This window comes from Dipodomys ordii, unplaced genomic scaffold (genome assembly GCF_000151885.1).
Source record: "Dipodomys ordii isolate 6190 unplaced genomic scaffold, Dord_2.0 Scaffold3, whole genome shotgun sequence".
NCBI classification, from domain to species: Eukaryota; Metazoa; Chordata; class Mammalia; order Rodentia; family Heteromyidae; genus Dipodomys; species Dipodomys ordii.
In genome coordinates this window covers 2,153,990-2,171,009 of record NW_012267219.1, presented here as the reverse complement: position 1 = coordinate 2,171,009, position 17,020 = coordinate 2,153,990, and the positions used below count along the sequence as shown (strand labels likewise).

The 17,020-nt window shown below is 47.8% G+C and overlaps 1 protein-coding gene across 1 annotated transcript; it reads left to right on the top strand.

The window, feature by feature from the left end:
- Nucleotides 1-9,196: 9,196 nt before the first annotated feature.
- On the top strand, nucleotides 9,197-16,797 carry Sdr9c7 (short chain dehydrogenase/reductase family 9C, member 7). Its single transcript, XM_013020457.1, has 4 exons — nucleotides 9,197-9,497; nucleotides 11,645-11,903; nucleotides 12,496-12,659; nucleotides 16,580-16,797. Exons 1-4 carry the CDS (start codon nucleotides 9,197-9,199, stop codon nucleotides 16,795-16,797), a joined length of 942 nt encoding a protein of 313 aa, XP_012875911.1.
- The last annotated feature ends 223 nt before the right edge of the window (nucleotides 16,798-17,020 follow it).

The following is a 17,020-nucleotide window of genomic DNA, read 5'->3' as shown; positions in this document are numbered from 1 at the left end:
ACCCATGGTTGGGCCTGGGAATGTGGCTCAGTGGTAGAGTGCTTGCCTTGCATGCATGAGGCCTGGGTTTGATTCCTCAGCACCCTATAAGCAGAAAAAGCCAGAAGTGGCGCTGTGGCCCAAGTGGTAGAGCACTAGCCTTGAGCTCAAGAGCTGAGGGACAGTGCCCAGGCCCAGAGTTCAGGCTCCATGACTGACCAAAAACAAACAAACAAACAAACAAACAAACACAAACACACATGGCTTTGATTACTTTTTTTTTTAGAATTGAGGTTTAAAAGTTCATCCATGCCCAGTGAAAAGCCTAGAGGAGCAGTGTGGACCACTGGAGAGTCTGGCGACTTCATAGAGACCAGGAAGAGAGAATAGACCTGGGAAGAGTTTAGAAAGGGGAAGTCACATTACCCTTGCCCTCTCTCCCAGCCTATCATTTCACAGAAGTCAAGGGCAATTTTTTTCTCTCTCTCCTCCAAGATTTCCAAATAGCCTGGCTCATAAGATTAGGCAAAAGAATAGGAAAGCAAGGAGATGGCCAGAAGGGACTAGCAGGCCCCAAACTTTCCTGGGAACTGAAGCTCTCCCCTCACCTGTAACCTCTTTGAAGCCAAATGACTGGCCCTCCTTTAAGTTATGGGATTCCATCCTACGCTGTTTCTCAGGTGTCCCTGCACCTCTGTTCCCTTCCCATACCCCTCTAATGCATGGAGTGAGACTCACATCTGGACACATCATTTTCTATTCAAGTTGCAGGAGTGCCCTCATGGTGACCCTGCCTTTCTGAGACCTGGCTCTGTATATTGTCAGCTACATATACTTTGCAGAGAGTGGTAGATGCCTGGGATAAAGACAAATTTGAGTTACGGGATACCTCCCTAGCTATATTAGTTCTTCTTCCTCAGTTTAAAAATGAAGATTTAGGACCAGGATTGGTAATTCCTTTCTGTAATCCCAGTAACTTGAGAGGTATGAGGTAACAGAATCATGACTTGTGATTTTTATGTTTTTAAGTTTTTATGAGACTAAAACAGACTAAAAGGACTGAAATTGCGGCCCAAGTAACAGAGTGCTTGTAGCTAGTGTGCCCCTGAATTCAATCCACAATCCACACACACACACACACACACAATCAGAAATAGGGGGAATTTATGGAACCTGGTGTCACTTAATAATGACTATGCTCATTGTGAAAAACAAAGTAATACCCATGGTTGCAGAGCCATTTGTTTAATGTGTGTGTGTGTGTATGTGTGTGTGCATACACAACACACACACACACACAGAGCTATACTGGGGCTTGAACTAGGGGCCCAGGTGCTGTCCCTGAGCTCTTTTGCTCAAGGCTAACATATTACCACTTGAGCCACAGATCCATTTCTGGCATTTTATGGTTAATTGGAGATAGGAAGCTCACAGACTTCCCATCTACATTGACTTCAAACCACAATCCTCTGATCTCAGCCTCCTGAGTAGCTGGGATTACAGGCATGAGCCATCAGTGCCCAGATCTGTTTAATTTTAAACTGATAAATAAAACATTTATAACCATGCATATCAATTGTGATATGACGTTTCAAAGATCATCCATTTAGTACTTGTTGTGAGTGCTAAGTCCAACATTTGAAGGCAGAGGAAACAAGGATGATCAAGAAGAATCTTCAATGAACTTCTGTGCTGAGCTCATTCAAGATCAATCCATATTGTCCCCTCAGAAGCAGAGTAAGCACTTGATAGTCATTCTTTATAACCCTCTCTACACACACAAGTAACACCTCCTTCCTCAAGAACCAACATGCGGGGCTGGGAATGTGGCTCAGTGGTAGAATGCTTGCCTTGCATGCATAAGGCCCTGGGTTCGATTCCTCAGCACCACATAAGCAGAAAAAGCTGGAAGTGGTGCTATGGCTCAAGTGGTAGAGCGCTAGCCTTGAGCTGAAGAGCTGAGGGATAGTGCTTAAGCCCAGAGTTCAGGCCCCACAACCAGCAAAAAAAAAAAAGAACCAACATGCACGCGTGCATGCACACATACACCAAATCCCTGTCCCTGTGCAAGGCTTCACTGGAGGTAAAACTCATGCCAGATCTATGGCCCCTATGAACTGTGGCTCAACAATGCTACTTTGGTCATGATGGAACAACAATGGTCTTAAAAGATATGCATTGTAAAGCAATCCAAATCCTCACCCCAAACCCAAACTTCCTTTTCCTTGTAGATTTCTTTTGTGGAGGGGATGGACTGAGACAGTCTGGCGGAGGGACTGGAGCCCAACTCACCAGAGTTCATAGGACACAGGAGAAGCTCCCTCACTCCTTCCCTTTGCCATACAGAACACAGGGCCACGGAGTCCCGAATTTAAGCCCCCAATACCCAGAACTTTGGCTTCTCAGAAGCCCGATCATCCTAATGCTGAAAACAGTGCTTACTAAGTGGCTGATTTGGGCTTCCCTGGGGTCCTGTCCCAGCAGGTGACTTTGCTACCAGAGCCACAAGGGCACATGAGGGGATTGGAGTGTGCAGTTGCTCAGAAGCGCAACACTGAGCCGGGTGTGGTAGAGAGTGAGAGGGTTATGGTTCATGTACCTTCTTCTGGGCAAAAAGTTCTTGGGACCCCCACCTCAAGCAATAGCTGGGTGCAGTGGTGGGATATACTGTCAGCTGTACAGGAGGTATAAACAGAAGGGTCACAATCCAGGAAGATCCTGGCATAAATGTAAGACCATATCTTAAAAAATAACAAAGGCAAAGGGGCTAGGAGTATGACTCAAGTGCTAGACTGTCTTCCTAGCAAGGCTGTGAGTTCAAATCTAAGCACTACAAGAAGAAGAGGAAGCCGGGCGCCGGTGGCTCACTCCTGTAATCCTAGCTACTCAGGAGGCTGAGATCTGAGGATCATGGTTCAAAGCCAGCCCGGGCAGGAAAGTCCGTGAGACTCTTATCTCCAATAAACCACTAGAAAACCGGAAGTGGTGCTGTGGTTCAAGCGGTACAGCACTCGCCTTGAGCTGAAGAGTGCAGGGACAGCGCCCAAGTCCAGAGTTCAAGTCCCATGACAAAAAAAAAAAGAAGAGGAAAAAAAAGAAGAAGAAGAGGGAGGAGAAGGAAGAAGAAGAGGGAGGAGGAGGAAGGAGAGGAGGAGGAGGAAGAAGAAGAGGAAGAAGGAGGAGGAGCAGCAGCTGGAGGAGGAGAACAAGAAGGAGAACAAGAAGAACAAGAGAAGAGAAGGGAGTGGCCCTGGTACTTGGATAAACCAAATTCTCCCCCAGGATGCTAACAGGGAGTGGCTTTTCATAATCAGGGCATTTTGTGCAGGAATTTCTCCACCCAGTCTGTGCCTTTGTGGATTTTTCTTCTGCCCTGTGGGTCCAGGTGAGAAAATCACACCCAGGCTCCTTCTCTATATATCTGGAACTTCCAAATATTGCTCCAACAAGTCCTGGGAAGTCACACCCAGTAGGTATGAGTATTGGAAAACATGACGTCGTGGATGGCCCTTGAGAATTCAAGGTTGATGCAATTTGTAGTCACTAAATAAAAACAATCTGCAACTTGTTTCAAGTCAAGATGTCTTGAGCAGGGAGGAGGAGCAAGAGAAAAAAAAATCCAGAAAGAGAAGTTGGGGAGGGATGCAAGGACTTCATGCCAGAGACCTGTAGGCTGCCCTGCCCGCCACAGCTCTCTGTGTTCTTACTTTGTTCTATCCTTCCATCTGAACACAGGCTCATTTCACCCCTATGTGTCTGCGTCTGCCCTCTGAAAAGCGGGTTCTACTTGGTGGCCCTCGTAGGCTTGTGCTACCTGCTGCACTGGTACCGAGAGTAGCAAGTGATGAGCTTCCTCTATGTCTTCATCACAGGCTGTGACTCAGGCTTCGGGAACCTGCTGGCCAGACAGCTTGACATGCTGGCTGTGTGTCCTCAGCTGAGCAGCTGAGGAACAAGACGTCAGACAGGCTGGAGACTGTGATCCTAGATGTTACCAACACAGAGAACATTGCTGTAGCCACCCCATGGGTGAAGGAGTACGTAGGGACAGAGGTACTGCCTTCGTGTCTGGTTTCTTTTCTGGGTGGACAAGCGATATCTCCTTCCTATGTGCTCCCTGGCAGGATTCCTGAAGACTAGAGGGCCTGGAAATGTCACCATCTTTCTTCTCCTTACCTATAATGCTAACTTGAGCTTGGTAGGAGGGAGGCTAGGTGGGTGGGTACGGTTGCAGAAGCCCGGCTGAGAGTCTGGGTAACTTCCTAGGGCAGGACTGGGAAGAGGAGAGAAAGAAACGTGGAGGAGGTTAACAGGCAAAGTCTGATGAGCCACTGGATGTAAGGGGAAATAACAGGAGTGAGTTAAATGACCCATTGAAGCAGAATGCATAGGATTTAAAGCATTAGGTCAGTGCATACAAAATACTTGAAGTGATATTCAAACACGCATGCTGTACCATCCATGTCCTGCTGCCCGGGACTTCTAGCTGATCTTGCTCCAATCTTGTCTCACATTTCTTTTTTCTTTCTAGTAGTTTTTTTAAATTATCATTTACTTTATTGTTATTATAAAAGTTAGGTAAAGAGGATTACAATTACATGAGTCAGGTAATGAGTACATTTCCTTTCATTCAGTGTCTTCCCTTGTAGCTCACATTTCTATCTGATTTATTTGCTTTATTGTTTTGCTTTCCAAGGCCCCTGAAATCCTTGCCCTCTGCCTGTCCATTTTTGCAAAGGAAAGCAATCCTGTTGGGGGTGAAGTTGGCTGATCCCAGTTTCTGATCCTAGTTTCTTCGAAAGACTGATATAGAGCCAGACAGAGGAGGTTCACTCCTGTAATCCTAGCTACAAAAGAGGCTGAGATCTGAGGATCACAGTTTGAAGACAGCCCCGGCAGCAAAGTCTATGAGACTCATCACAAGTAAATCACCAAAAAGCCAGATGTGGAGTCATGGCTCAAGTGGTGGAGAACCATCTTTGAGTAAAAAAGCTAAGGGACAACACACAAGCCCTGAGTTCAATCCCCAGTATCAGCACACACACAAACACACACAAGTACACACACATACACACACAGAGTACACATATACACACAGACAGATGATCTTCAAGAAGACATGGGGACAGGACCCATTGGAGGTAAAGGAGACCTATTTGAGAAGTTTCTGTCATCTTATTACTAAGCAGTACACAGTGGAAGAGAAACAAACTTGCTTGGAGTCCTGGGTCCCTCATTTGCACCTTCATCACTGACTCCCTGGCAAAATGAGGATGTTTAGCTCTACATAGGCTAGCCACTAAAAGGGGCTTATTAGACTGGGAATCGCTGTCTTGTGTGACTCTCTGCTCCCCAATTTTTTTTTATCATACTGGGGTTTGAACTTATGTTTGCCACATCCCCAGCCTTTTTTTCACTTTAGTTATTTTTCAGATGGGGTCTCACTTTTTGCTTCCATATCTCAGCCTCCCTGAGTGGCTAGAATTACTGGTGTATGAGCCACTAATGACAGGCTCCAAATTTTATTTTTTTGTTTCTTTTCTTTTCTTTTCTTTTTTGTTTTTTGAGGTCCGGTCATGGGGCCTGAACTCTAGGCCTGGGCCCTGTCCCTCAGCTCTTCAGCTCAAGGCTAGCGCTCTACCACTTGAGCCACAGCGCTACTTCCGGCTTTTTCTGCTTATGTGGTGCTGAGGAATCGAACCCAGGGCCTCAGGCATGCAAGGCAAGCGCTCTACCACTGAGCCACCTTCCCAGCCCCCAATTTTATTTTTTTGATACAGAGTTTTGACTTGAACTCCTAAGCTCCAGTGACCCTCCTACTTCAGTTTCCCAAGTAGTTGGGACTACAAGCACAAACGAATGGGCCTGGTTTGACTCCCTCTCTCCATTTATTTATTTATTTATTCATTCATTCATTCATTCAGTCTAAAGTCTGAAACTGGAACTTGAATTTGGTATCTGCCACTTTCACTCATTGATTAGCACTCTACTAACTGAGCCACACCTCCAGCCCTTGAATCCTCAATATATATATATATATATAGCCAGATAGTCAGATAGTCAGTAATGGGTTTGAACTCAGGGCCCAGGGCCTGGGTGCAGTCCCTGAGCTCTTTTCTTCAAGGCCAGTGCTTTACCACTTTGAGCCACAGTGCCACTTCCGAATTCTCAATATTTAAAGAAGAAACTAAAGCCAGAAAGAGAAGACACTCAGCTGTTTGGGGGATGTAAGGTTTGGGGTCCACCTTGAGGAATCTGAGTAGATTTGATTTGGGGGTGTATTGCTGTGGGGGGCTAGGGAATCTTAGAAACTTTCCTGGTAATTTGGAATTGTTACAAGAAGTAGAAAATTTACATTAAAGATTTTTTTTTATCCTAAATAGAGCTCAACATATACAAAAACATTTTGGTAAAGACACAAGTTGACTTTGCCAGGAGCAATAGATTACACAGACTGCCCAACATCTACAACTGGTAAACAAATGTCTGGAACACCCTACCACCCATGAGCTACATACCTACCTCCCTGGGAGATGTTGTAGTTGACTGGAATTCCCCAAGGCTAGTCCAAGGCTCTGTGAAGTCAAGATTGGGATGTGCCTATAGAGCTGGTGGGGTGCTAGGTGAGGGACAATGTGTTGTGGAAAGGGAATCTCTGATATCTCCAGGGTTTTGTAGGCCTCTTAGCTTCTCCCCTCTGCCCCTAGTTTTTCCTGGGACATTGGGTCAGGATTCTGGAACATGGGGGGAGAGGGAGGGGTTGGTAAGGGTGTGGGGGCGGGGAGGCGTAGAAGGGAGGAAGGAGGACTCTGTCCTCCTATGCTTAAGGACATAGAGTAGGGCAGGGGGGTAGAAGGGCACCCTCAGCCTGATTTCTCAGGCTCAAAATGGCAACTCAGTGGGGAGAATGTTATTTCAGAATGTGTATGTTAGAGGGTCCCCTGGCCCTGCAGGAGGCCCCACATTCCTGCTTCAATGGCCTGCATTTTTACACTTGAGCTCAGGACACTGTGTTGGCCAGACTCAACAGAGAGGCCCAGGAGGTGGCTGGGCTTGGCCCAGGTCTATGTTGGATTAGTTCTAAGTCATCTTTCTCTAGGGCCAGAGCCAACCTGTGACCTCAGGAATTGAGATGCCCACTGCCTGTGGCCTTGTTCAGCCCTTGAAGGACATTGGTTTCTCGCAATCACAACTTCCTTGGCCAATAGAGATGAGGGATGCCTGCCAACCCAAGACAGGCTGGGCTGTGCCTTGGGGAAAGAATAAGGTGCATGTGTTTACCTTCCACCATTCAGAGAGGGGCTCATGCTCTCACAACCCCCCCCCCAGCCTGCCTGCAATACCACCCTTGTCATATAATGACCCTTTCTGAAGTGACAGTGCTTTATCTGATTCTGGAGAGCTGGTGAATCATGGAGCAAGATTATGCAACCTTTGCCCATCCCTTGCAGGAAATTTTGTGACCCCAATCTCTGTGTGTGTGTGTGTGTGTGTGTGTGTGTGTGTATGCTGATATTAAGGCTTGAACTCTGGGCCTCGGCATTGTCCCTGTGCTTTTTTGTTCAAGGCTAGTGCTTTACCACTGAGCTACATCTCCACTTCGAAGTGTGAGCCACCAGTGCCTGGCTGTGACCCTATTTCTGTGTCAGACTCTTTAAACAGGAAAGATACAATCTGGTGAGGAGACTCATCCTGAGGAATGGTGACTGTGGAAATTAAGCCACAGAACCACTCTACACCCCAGCATCGTTCTATCCTTGCTATCTTATGTAATCCTGGGTGGGGTCCCTCTCAACTCATACCTGGCTTATTTTCCTATGCTTTAGCAGGTCCCTCCTACCTTTCTGTGAGTTATCTGCCTGTCACCTAGAACCTCTCCTTCCCTTGCAAGTCCTGACTCTGACATTTTTCCAAGTCTTGGCCCTCAAATGCAGTAGCCTCTCCAATTCCTACATCCCATCCTTTTCAATGCTTAGGACTCTGCCCAGGTCTTCCTTTCCTCAGTTGCTGTGAATTCACCACTGGGCTGGACCCCAGTCTTCGTGATGTTCAGACCAAAACCAGCCACCTTCTGTCTTCTTGTCCCATAAATGCCAAAGTTTCATGCCTCCTGATTTCTCTTACCACCTGTGGGTCTTTCTGCCTCTCATTGGCTGTATCTTTGAGTCACGTTGACTGTTAGCCTTTCTTCCTTCTGCAAAGCCAATTAGTCACAGCTTCAGAGGCTTCAATAATCCCTTCCTCCCAGGTTTCCACCTCCCTCCAGGCTTCTTAGCTGGCTCATTAGACCACCTAAAATGTGCCTGGTCCCCAAGATGGAAGGAAGATGCTCTGCTTGGGCCTTTCCTCTGCCTGGGAAAGCTGGTGTACTTTTAACTGTCTCCCTATTGGCCTGGTCACCAGGAGCTGGGGTATGGGAAAAATGTTGGACTAGTTAGTAGACTGGTCCTTGCTGGTATCCTAAGTCTCACTCCCAAAGGATCCAGGTTCTGATTACCTCAAGTCTTTCTATTTTCTGAAAGTTAGGCCTCTCATTTCCAGAGTTCCACATAGTAGGCTACTGCTGCCTCTGACATCAACACCCAGTCTGGGAAATCCTGTGTTTTCATCACCTCTCCTAATGGAGAGACTTACTTCAAATCTCCAAAGAGCTGATAATCTGGGCTGTCTTTCTCTTGGAGCATGGAGGGTACAGTCTGATTTTTATTTGTTTTTGCATTAATGGATTCATCTTAATTTTCCTCTCATAATAGAAATCAGTTTAAGTGCCTACACGGATGACAAATGCTTTTGATTTCTAGGCAGGAGATGAGATTGGGGTGGGTTTTTTTTTTCCTCCCAGAAGGTTGTGTGGACTGAATCCTCTTCTCATTCATCCTCTCTTGCCACTTGAGTGAACGACCCTTTTGCATCCATGTTGCCATGAGCTTTCCCAGCTTGGGTCCCTTCACCCATCAGGGAAAATGGTGAGAAAGAGGCTGTCTCCAGGACTGTCCGAGGTGGCAAGGCTTCAGGTTGGACTTGAATTTCTTGTATCTGAGCTAATTGGTGTGGTGATGCATCTACCTATAAAATTATAGAGTGGCTCACCCATGGCCTTGCATCTGTTGCAAGGACTAGAAACTCTCCTTCCTCCTGTGTTCCAGCACACAGTCAGCTAGCTCCGAAGAACCAGCCTCTCTGGCTGTCTCTTGAACCATCAGCTCCCCACTGATCCATGGCGGCACTCACAGACTTCTCTTTTATGTATCGTTGGTTCAAGAACTGTAATCTGGTTCGCAATCTGTCAGAGAAGTATGTCTTCATCACTGGCTGTGACTCGGGCTTCGGGAACCTGCTGGCTAAACAGCTGGTTGATCGGGGCATGCGAGTGCTGGCGGCTTGTTTAACTGAGGAGGGAGCTCAGAAACTTCAGCAGGATACTTCCTACCAGCTACAGACCATCATCCTGGACGTCACCAACACTGAGAACGTCAAGGCAGTGGCCCAGTGGGTGAGGGACCAAGTGGGCGAACAAGGTGGGGTGACTTTTTCTATTTAATCTCTCTCTCTCTCTCTCTCTCTCTCTCTCTCTCTCTCTCTCTCTCTCTCTCTCTCTCTCAGCACCTGACAACACCAGGGGCACTGATGTCTAAATGAAGTGGTGGCAGAGGCGATGTAGGAAACAGTCTCGGAGGCTGGGGCAGTGGGGTTGGAAACCACTGCATGGCTTGGCATTTTCCCATGCTGAAGCAATTACCAGAGGAAGGCATCTCTTCCAGACATTCAGAGGGACAGAGCAGAAGTCTCAGTAGGAGTTGAGGCTGGGAAGATAGGTTCTGGAAGTCCAAACCTTTGAAGATGAAAGTGTCCCTCAGAGGCTTAAGCCCTACTATCAAACTGGGTGGGGTGGCTTGAACCTATAAAATGAGCTCCTCAAGATGCTGAGATCAGAAGGATCACAGTTTGAGGCCAGATGGGGCAAAACGTTCATGAGGCCCCAAGCTGGGTATGGTAATGCAACCCTGTATCCCAGCTACAACAGGAAGCATAAATTGGAAGATCATGGTCAAGGCCGGCCTGGGTATAACTGTGAGATTCTTTTGAAAATAAAAAATAAAGCAGAAAGGATTGGGAATGTGGTTCAAGTGGTAGAGAGCCCACCTTGTAAATATATGCCCTGAGTTTAAACCCCAGTATTTAGAAAGAAATAGTACTATCATCAGCACTAAAGAAGTACAAATACATTTCTTTTTTCTCTTTCTTTCTTTCTTTCTTTCTTTCTTTCTTTCTTTTTTGCTGGTTATGGGGCTTGAGCTCAAGGCCTGAGCACTATCTCTGAGCCTCTCTGTACTCAAAGCTAGCACTCTACCACGTGAGCCACAGCACCACTTCTGGCTTTTTCTCAGTAATTTATTAGAGATAAGTCTCATGAACTTTCCTGCCAAGGCTGGTTTGAACTGCAATCCTCAGATCTCAGCCTCCTGAGTAGCTAGGATTACAGGTGTGAGCCACCAGCACCTGGCATGAATATATTTCTTTGTTTTTTTTTTGTTGTTGTTGTTTTGTTTTTTGCCGATCATGGGGCCTGAACTCTGGGCCTGGGCGCTGTCCCTCAGCTCTTCAGCTCTACCACTGGAGCCACTTCCGGCTTTTGCTGTTTATGTGGTGCTGAGGAATCAAACCCAGGGCCTCATGCTTGCAAGGCATGCAGTCTACCGCTGAGCCACCTTCCCAGCCCCATAAATATATTTCTTATAGGGATCAGGCTAGGGGCAGGGGCAAGGGAACAAAAGGCAGGAACCAAGTGTAGGAAAAAGGAGAGGCAGATCTCTTTCTTATGTCACAATGGATGCTGCCACCTCCATCCAAGTGTCTGCTCCATTGGGAGCTGAGATCTGAGGATTGTAGTTCAAAGCAAGCCTGGGTAGGAAAGTCTGTGAGACACTTATCTCCAATTAACCACCAGAAAACCAGAAATGGAGCTGTGGCTCAAAGTGATAGAGTGCTAGCCTTGAGCGAAAGTACTCAGGGACAGTGTCCAGGCCCTGAGTTCAAGCCCCATGACTAACCAAAAAGGAGGAGGAGAAGGAGGAGGAGCAGGAGGAGGAGGTGTGTGGGAGGGGAAACAACCTATGGGCTAGGGCCAGACCAAGATTGTGTGAAGACCAGAAGACTTCTAGCATACAAGGTGTGGACAAAGGATAGCAAGGAATGTAATAAGAAGGAACAGGATAGGTCTGCTACAGAAGCAGCAGCTGGTGGGGAAGTCTTCACTTCTAAAGGAATAAGGCTGAGTAGGGGAAAGAGAGACCTGGGATCCAGAAGGAAACCAACAGGAGCTCTTTGCCTTTTTTTCTTCCTTAGCATTTATCTTTTTCCAATCTGTAATGTATTAAATCTATTTCAAAAAATTCATTATCTGTTTTCTCTACTGGAATAAAAGTTCCACCTAGTAATCTCAATACATAGTTGTTGAATGAACTAATTAAGGAATAATTCAGCCAGGGTGAGCCCCTCCTCTTTCCACTATGCTGTCCTAGCCTGCTCCCTCCTCTTAGTTCTGGACCATTCTTGGTGGCCTTGAGCTAGTAGGTAATGGTCCCTTGTGTTTTTCTGGAGATGCTGCTGATTCCTGTGTGGTTCTTTCTCTGTGTGTGTGTGTGTCTCTCCATCTCACCCCCAGGCCTCTGGGCCCTAGTGAATAATGCTGGTTTGGGCCTGCCCAGTGGTCCCAACGAATGGCTGACCAAAGAAGACTTCGTAAAGGTGATCAATGTGAATCTGGTGGGACTCATCGATGTCACCCTTCACCTGCTGCCTCTCATCAAGAAAGCCCGGGGCAGAGTGGTCAATATGTCCAGCTCTGGTGGTCGTGTAGCTCTCATTGGTGGTGGCTACTGTGTCTCCAAGTTTGGTGTCGAGGCCTTCTCTGACAGCATCAGGTGATTGGGCCCTGGTACCACACTGCCTAGGTGGTGACCTTGAGGGGAGGGGTTGGGGGCCAACCCAAGAAAAGAGAGTTGAGGGAGGCATCATGTGAGTACAGCAGCTATGGAAGGAAAATTAAAAGAGTAAAAGAAGGAAGACAGACTTCAGTAAGCTTTCCCCAAGGATCAAGACCTGAAGGGATGAGAAGGCTGGATGGATGGCGCTCTCTTGAGCAGGCATAGAATGAGGGAAACTGCCTTACTCCCCCAGGAATGAGAGAGACACATTCCCCAAACAGACACTGTGGTCTGGGGGCAGAGGTGCCAGGGATGGATGGAGTCCAGTGGGAAGGAACCTGTGGGAGTCAAGACCTTGGTGTAGATTGGCACTGATGGTCTTTTTGCTGAGTCTGCCTAATGCAGATTGCACAAATTACTGGATTTCCAAAGAGCCTGAGGCCCAAAGGCAGACTTGTTTACATGCAACAGCTGTCAGAGCCGGGAGAGGTACCGTCAAACTCCTAGAGAGGGAGGTCCCTCCCAAGGTGACTCTCCCTGGTAACTGTCATATTGAATGTCTGGACTGATTGCACCTCTCATTTCCCAGACGTGAGCTCCATTTCTTTGGGGTGAAGGTGAGCATCATTGAGCCAGGGAACTATCGGACGTCCATCCTGGGGACGGAGGGCATGGAATCACGCATGCAGAAGCTCTGGGATCGGCTGCCTCAGGAGACCCGGGACAGCTATGGAGAGGAGTATTTCCATGCCTGTGAGTCCCGGGATGGGAGCAGGGTTTACCAGAGGGCCAGGATTTAGGAGGCTGAGGTCTGAGCATCACGGTTGAAAGCCAGCCTGGGCAGACAAACCCAAGAGACATTTATTTCCAATTAACCACCTATCGGCTAAAAGTGAAGCTTTGGCTCAAGTGCTTGGAGCACAAAAGCTAAGGGACAGAATGCAGGCTCTGAGTTCAAGAGCAGAGCCAGCTCAAAAAAAAAAAAAACCCTCGTGGCTCAAGCCTGTAATCCTAGCCACTCAAGAGGCTGAGATCTGAGGATCAAGGTCCAAAGCCAGCGTGGGCAGGAAAGTCCATGAGATTCTTACCACAAATAAACCACCAGAAAACCAGAAATGGCGCTGTGGCTCAAGTGGTAGAGTGCTAGCCTTGAGCTGAAGAGCTGAGGGACAGTGCCCAGGCTCAGAGTTCAAGCCCTACAACCAAAAAACAAAAACAAACAAAAAACAAGGGCAGGGGGCTGGGAAGGTGGCTCAGTGGTAGAACGCTTGCCTTGCATGCATGGGTTTGATTCCTTAGCACCACATAAGCAAAAAGAAAAAAGCTGGAAGTAGCGCTGTGGCTCAAGTGGTAGAGCGCTAGCCTTGAGCTGAAGAGCTGAGGGACAGCACCCAGGCCCAGAGTTCAGGCCCTACAACCAAAAAACAAAAACAAACAAAAAACAAGGGCAGGGGGCTGGGAAGCGCTGTGGCTCAAGTGGTAGAGCGCTAGCCTTGAGCTGAAGAGCTGAGGGACAGCACCCAGGCCCAGAGTTCAGGCCCCACGACTGGACCCCCCCAAAAAAAAACAAGAGCAAGAAGATCTTGGGGTCAGCATCTCCCTTTCAGCTTCAGTGGACAGAGCAGAGACTCCTAGGATTTCAGTGCCTGAGGCCATATGGAAGTGAGTAGTGGAGGGCTGAGGTTTAAGACAATAGCTACTGGGGTGGCAGGAAGGTCTGCCAAGAATCTGCTTAGGCCAGGCCCCTGCTCCCGGCTCATGTGCCGGTGAGTCAGGTGAATAATACACATGATAGTAGTATAGAGAAGTGATTAAACTCATGGCTGCTGGAGCCAGGATGCCTGGGTTCAAGTCTTGACTCTGTGGCTTGTTTGCTTCAATTTTTTCATCTATTAATGGAGCTAATACGGGTGCCTGCTTTATAGGTTACTATGTGTGTGAAGCTTTTAGCACCGCACTCTTGTTAAATAACAAGGAAAGTAAACACACAGGAAGGTCCCCTGGCAGCTTGCTTCCTCTCCCTGAACTAATGCTGTCCTGTGAAAGTTGGGGCCATGGAGGTTGAAGGAGGGATGCCTCAGCTGTTTATTGAGCATCTAGACTGTGCCGCACAGTTTGGGGATGACTGGAGTCCCTGCCCAATAGGGAATGTGAGAGGACATGGCCAGATGGGCATTGAGGAAGAATGGCCAGAGGTTGGATACATCCTTAGGAGAGAGGCCACAGTGAGGACCAAAAGACCTCACATTCCTTTGGAGCGTCTAACCTCAAAGCTGGGCTAGATGGTTTGAGGAAGAAAGAATGGATCCATCAGACTTGCCAGGTCTTTTCTTTTTACTTGTGAGTTGTGGGGCTTGAACTCAGGGACTAAGTGAGCATTGTCCTTGAGCTTTTTTGTTCAAGGCTAGCACTTTGAGCCACATCTTTACTTCTGTTTTTTTTTGTTGTTGTTGTTGTTTTGTTTTTGGTGGTTAATTGGAATCTCATGGACTTTACTGCTCAGGCTGGCTTCAAACTGAGATTCTCAGATCTCAGCCTCCTGAGTAGTTAGGATTACAGGTGTGAGCCACCAGCAAGCACCCAGCCTCACTAGGTCTTTTTGAATCATAGTTTCTAGGGCTTGAGGAACCTCTAGAAGCTCCCTCTGTGGTGACAGAAGCCAGCTCTGGCCCAGTTAGCCAAAGTAACCTTGATAGGCATCTTTCTTCTCCAGTTGCCTATCTGGTAAGGAACATGGAACTCGTACTGTGCTTGTCTAAGAGTCTCCCTTCCTGCATAGCAAAACAGCTGCGCACCCAGCCTGTCCCTACCCGCTTTAGGCCTCAGTAGCCTAGAAGGAGTCTAGGCTGAATTTCCCTGAATTATTGAGTTATTAATTGAGTGATCCAGAATATCCCTAATCCAGTTTTCTTTTTTGTTTTGTTTTGTTTTTTTTGTTTTTGGGTCCGGTTGTGGGGCCTGAACTCTGGGCCTGGGTGCTATCCCTCAGCTCTTCAGCTCAAGGCTAGCGCTCTACCACTTGAGCCACAGCACCACTTCTGGCTTTTTTTCTTTTTGCTTATGTGATGCTGAGGAATCAAACCCAGGGCCTCAGGCATGCAAGGCAAGCACTCTACCACTGAGCCAACTCCCCAGCCCCTCCAGTTTTCTTTATCTATCTTCCTTGGCTGCATAAGCATGCCCAAGAAGCAAGTTTCAATCATGGGTAAGCTCAACTCTAGGCTGCCAATGTACAGCTTATCTACTAGCTTTGGGCAAGTTATACAACCTTTCTGTTTTCTCATCTGCAATTAGTTATGAGAATTAAACATAGATCCCCTGAAGATCAATCAGAATTATGAGTTTGTGGCAGTGGTGCCAAGCAATCCTTTTTTGGGGTGACGTTGGGGTGTTATCTCTAGTTTCTTCAAAAGACATAGAGAGGGCTGGGAAGGTGGCTCAGTGGTAGAGCGCTTGCCTTGCATGCATGAGGCCCTGGGTTTGATTCCTCAGCACCACATAAGCAAAAAAAGAAAAAAGTCGGAAGTGGCGCTCTGGCTCTAGTGATAGAGCGCTAGCCTTGAGCTGAAGAGCTGAGGGACAGCGCCCAGGCCCAGAGTTCAGGCCCCACGACCGGACCCCCCCCAAAAAAAAAAAGACATAGAGAGTTGGGCACAAGTGGCTCGTGCTTATAATTCTAACAACTCAAGAGGCTGAGATCTGAGAATCAAGGTTTGAAGCCTGCTCTGGCAAAAAATGTTGGTGAAATTCATATCTCCAATTAACCGCTAACTAGCCAGAAGTACAGCTGAGGCTCAAGTGTAGAGTGCTATTTTTGAGCAAAGTTGCTCAGGGACAGCAGCACCCAGGCCTTGAGTCCAAGCCCCAGTATCAGTGCACATGCGTGTACCTGTGTGTGTGCACACGCGTGCGCGTGCACACACACACACACACACATTTTGTCTGCCGATTCTTCCACCTCCTACCTGGGAAAATTCTCTCCATCCTCTTAGCCCTCAGGAGTGCCAGAGCCCCGAGCACCCTGAGCCTGACCTTGTTGGTGGAAAACTAATTTCAAGTTCAAGGTCAAAGGCATCCTCAGACATTATCAATCACAAACAACTCTGGCTTTCAGCAAGTGTGACTTTTTTGAGGACCCCAAAGTATATATAGCTTGGTGTTTTCAGTCCAGTGATTATTGTCTCCAAGAAGCAGCAAGGTAATTCCTCAGAATGTGGGGTGTAAACATGTAAGTGCCTCTGGCCTGTCCTCCCCAACCCCCTACGACGGTCTTGACCCTGAGGAGATGAGTTTACTGCCTTTCTGGACCACTCCAGTCAGGACAGCTTCTGCTCCTAGTTTTAATCCTTTGTCAGGGAAGTCTGCCTCTCAGAATCTCACTGAAATCTGAGTCTCCCCAATTTGTCCCAGAGTCCCAAGGTAGGTCCTGGTGAGGGGTTATATGGCCTGTGAGTCCTGGCAGGCCTGTACCACCAGTGTACTCTACCCTTGAAGGTCTCTACCTGGGAACACAGTGTAAGCAGAAGACCCCTCACCCATTGGACCCCTGGGTGGGTTTACATCGTGATGTCCTTATGACCTAGGACTGGATGGAAAGGGGAAAACTCAAAAGAAATCTCTTTTATGAAGACTAACAGGCTCTCATTTCTCTCCCCAACTGTGCCCTGAAACAGACACTGACAACTTAAAAACCTTTGCCCGTCAGTCAGAACCGAGAATCAGCGATGTCACCAACAGCATTGAGCATGCCATCGTTTCCCGGAGTCCCCGCATCCGCTACAACCCTGGCCTGGATGTCAAACTCCTCTACCTCCCACTGGCTAAACTGCCCACTTGTGTGACAGATTTCTTCCTCACCAGATACCTACCAAGGCCAGCGGACAGTATCTGAACCTGGGAGGCTCAAGGGGCGATCAACAGAGTGCAGCATGGGGGTGGAAGGATTGTGGGGTCCCAAGAGGTAGAATCAGAACCCCAGGGGTATTGACTGTGAAGGACACTGTCCTTGGCTGACACTGGGACAAATGACGCTTTCACCCACTGGGGCCCCCAGAAACCTGAGATGGCCTTTATAGCTTTAAAGACAGGTGGCATAGTACCAGCTGTCACCCAAG

Coding starts and splice junctions, on each gene's coding strand:
- Sdr9c7 (XM_013020457.1), top strand. CDS start 9,197: ATGGCGGCACTCACAGACTTCTCTTTTATGTATCGTTGGTTCAAGAAC. Junction 9,498..11,644: donor GGACCAAGTGGGCGAACAAG/GTGGGGTGACTT, acceptor TCTCACCCCCAG/GCCTCTGGGCCCTAGTGAAT. Junction 11,904..12,495: donor GCCTTCTCTGACAGCATCAG/GTGATTGGGCCC, acceptor CTCATTTCCCAG/ACGTGAGCTCCATTTCTTTG.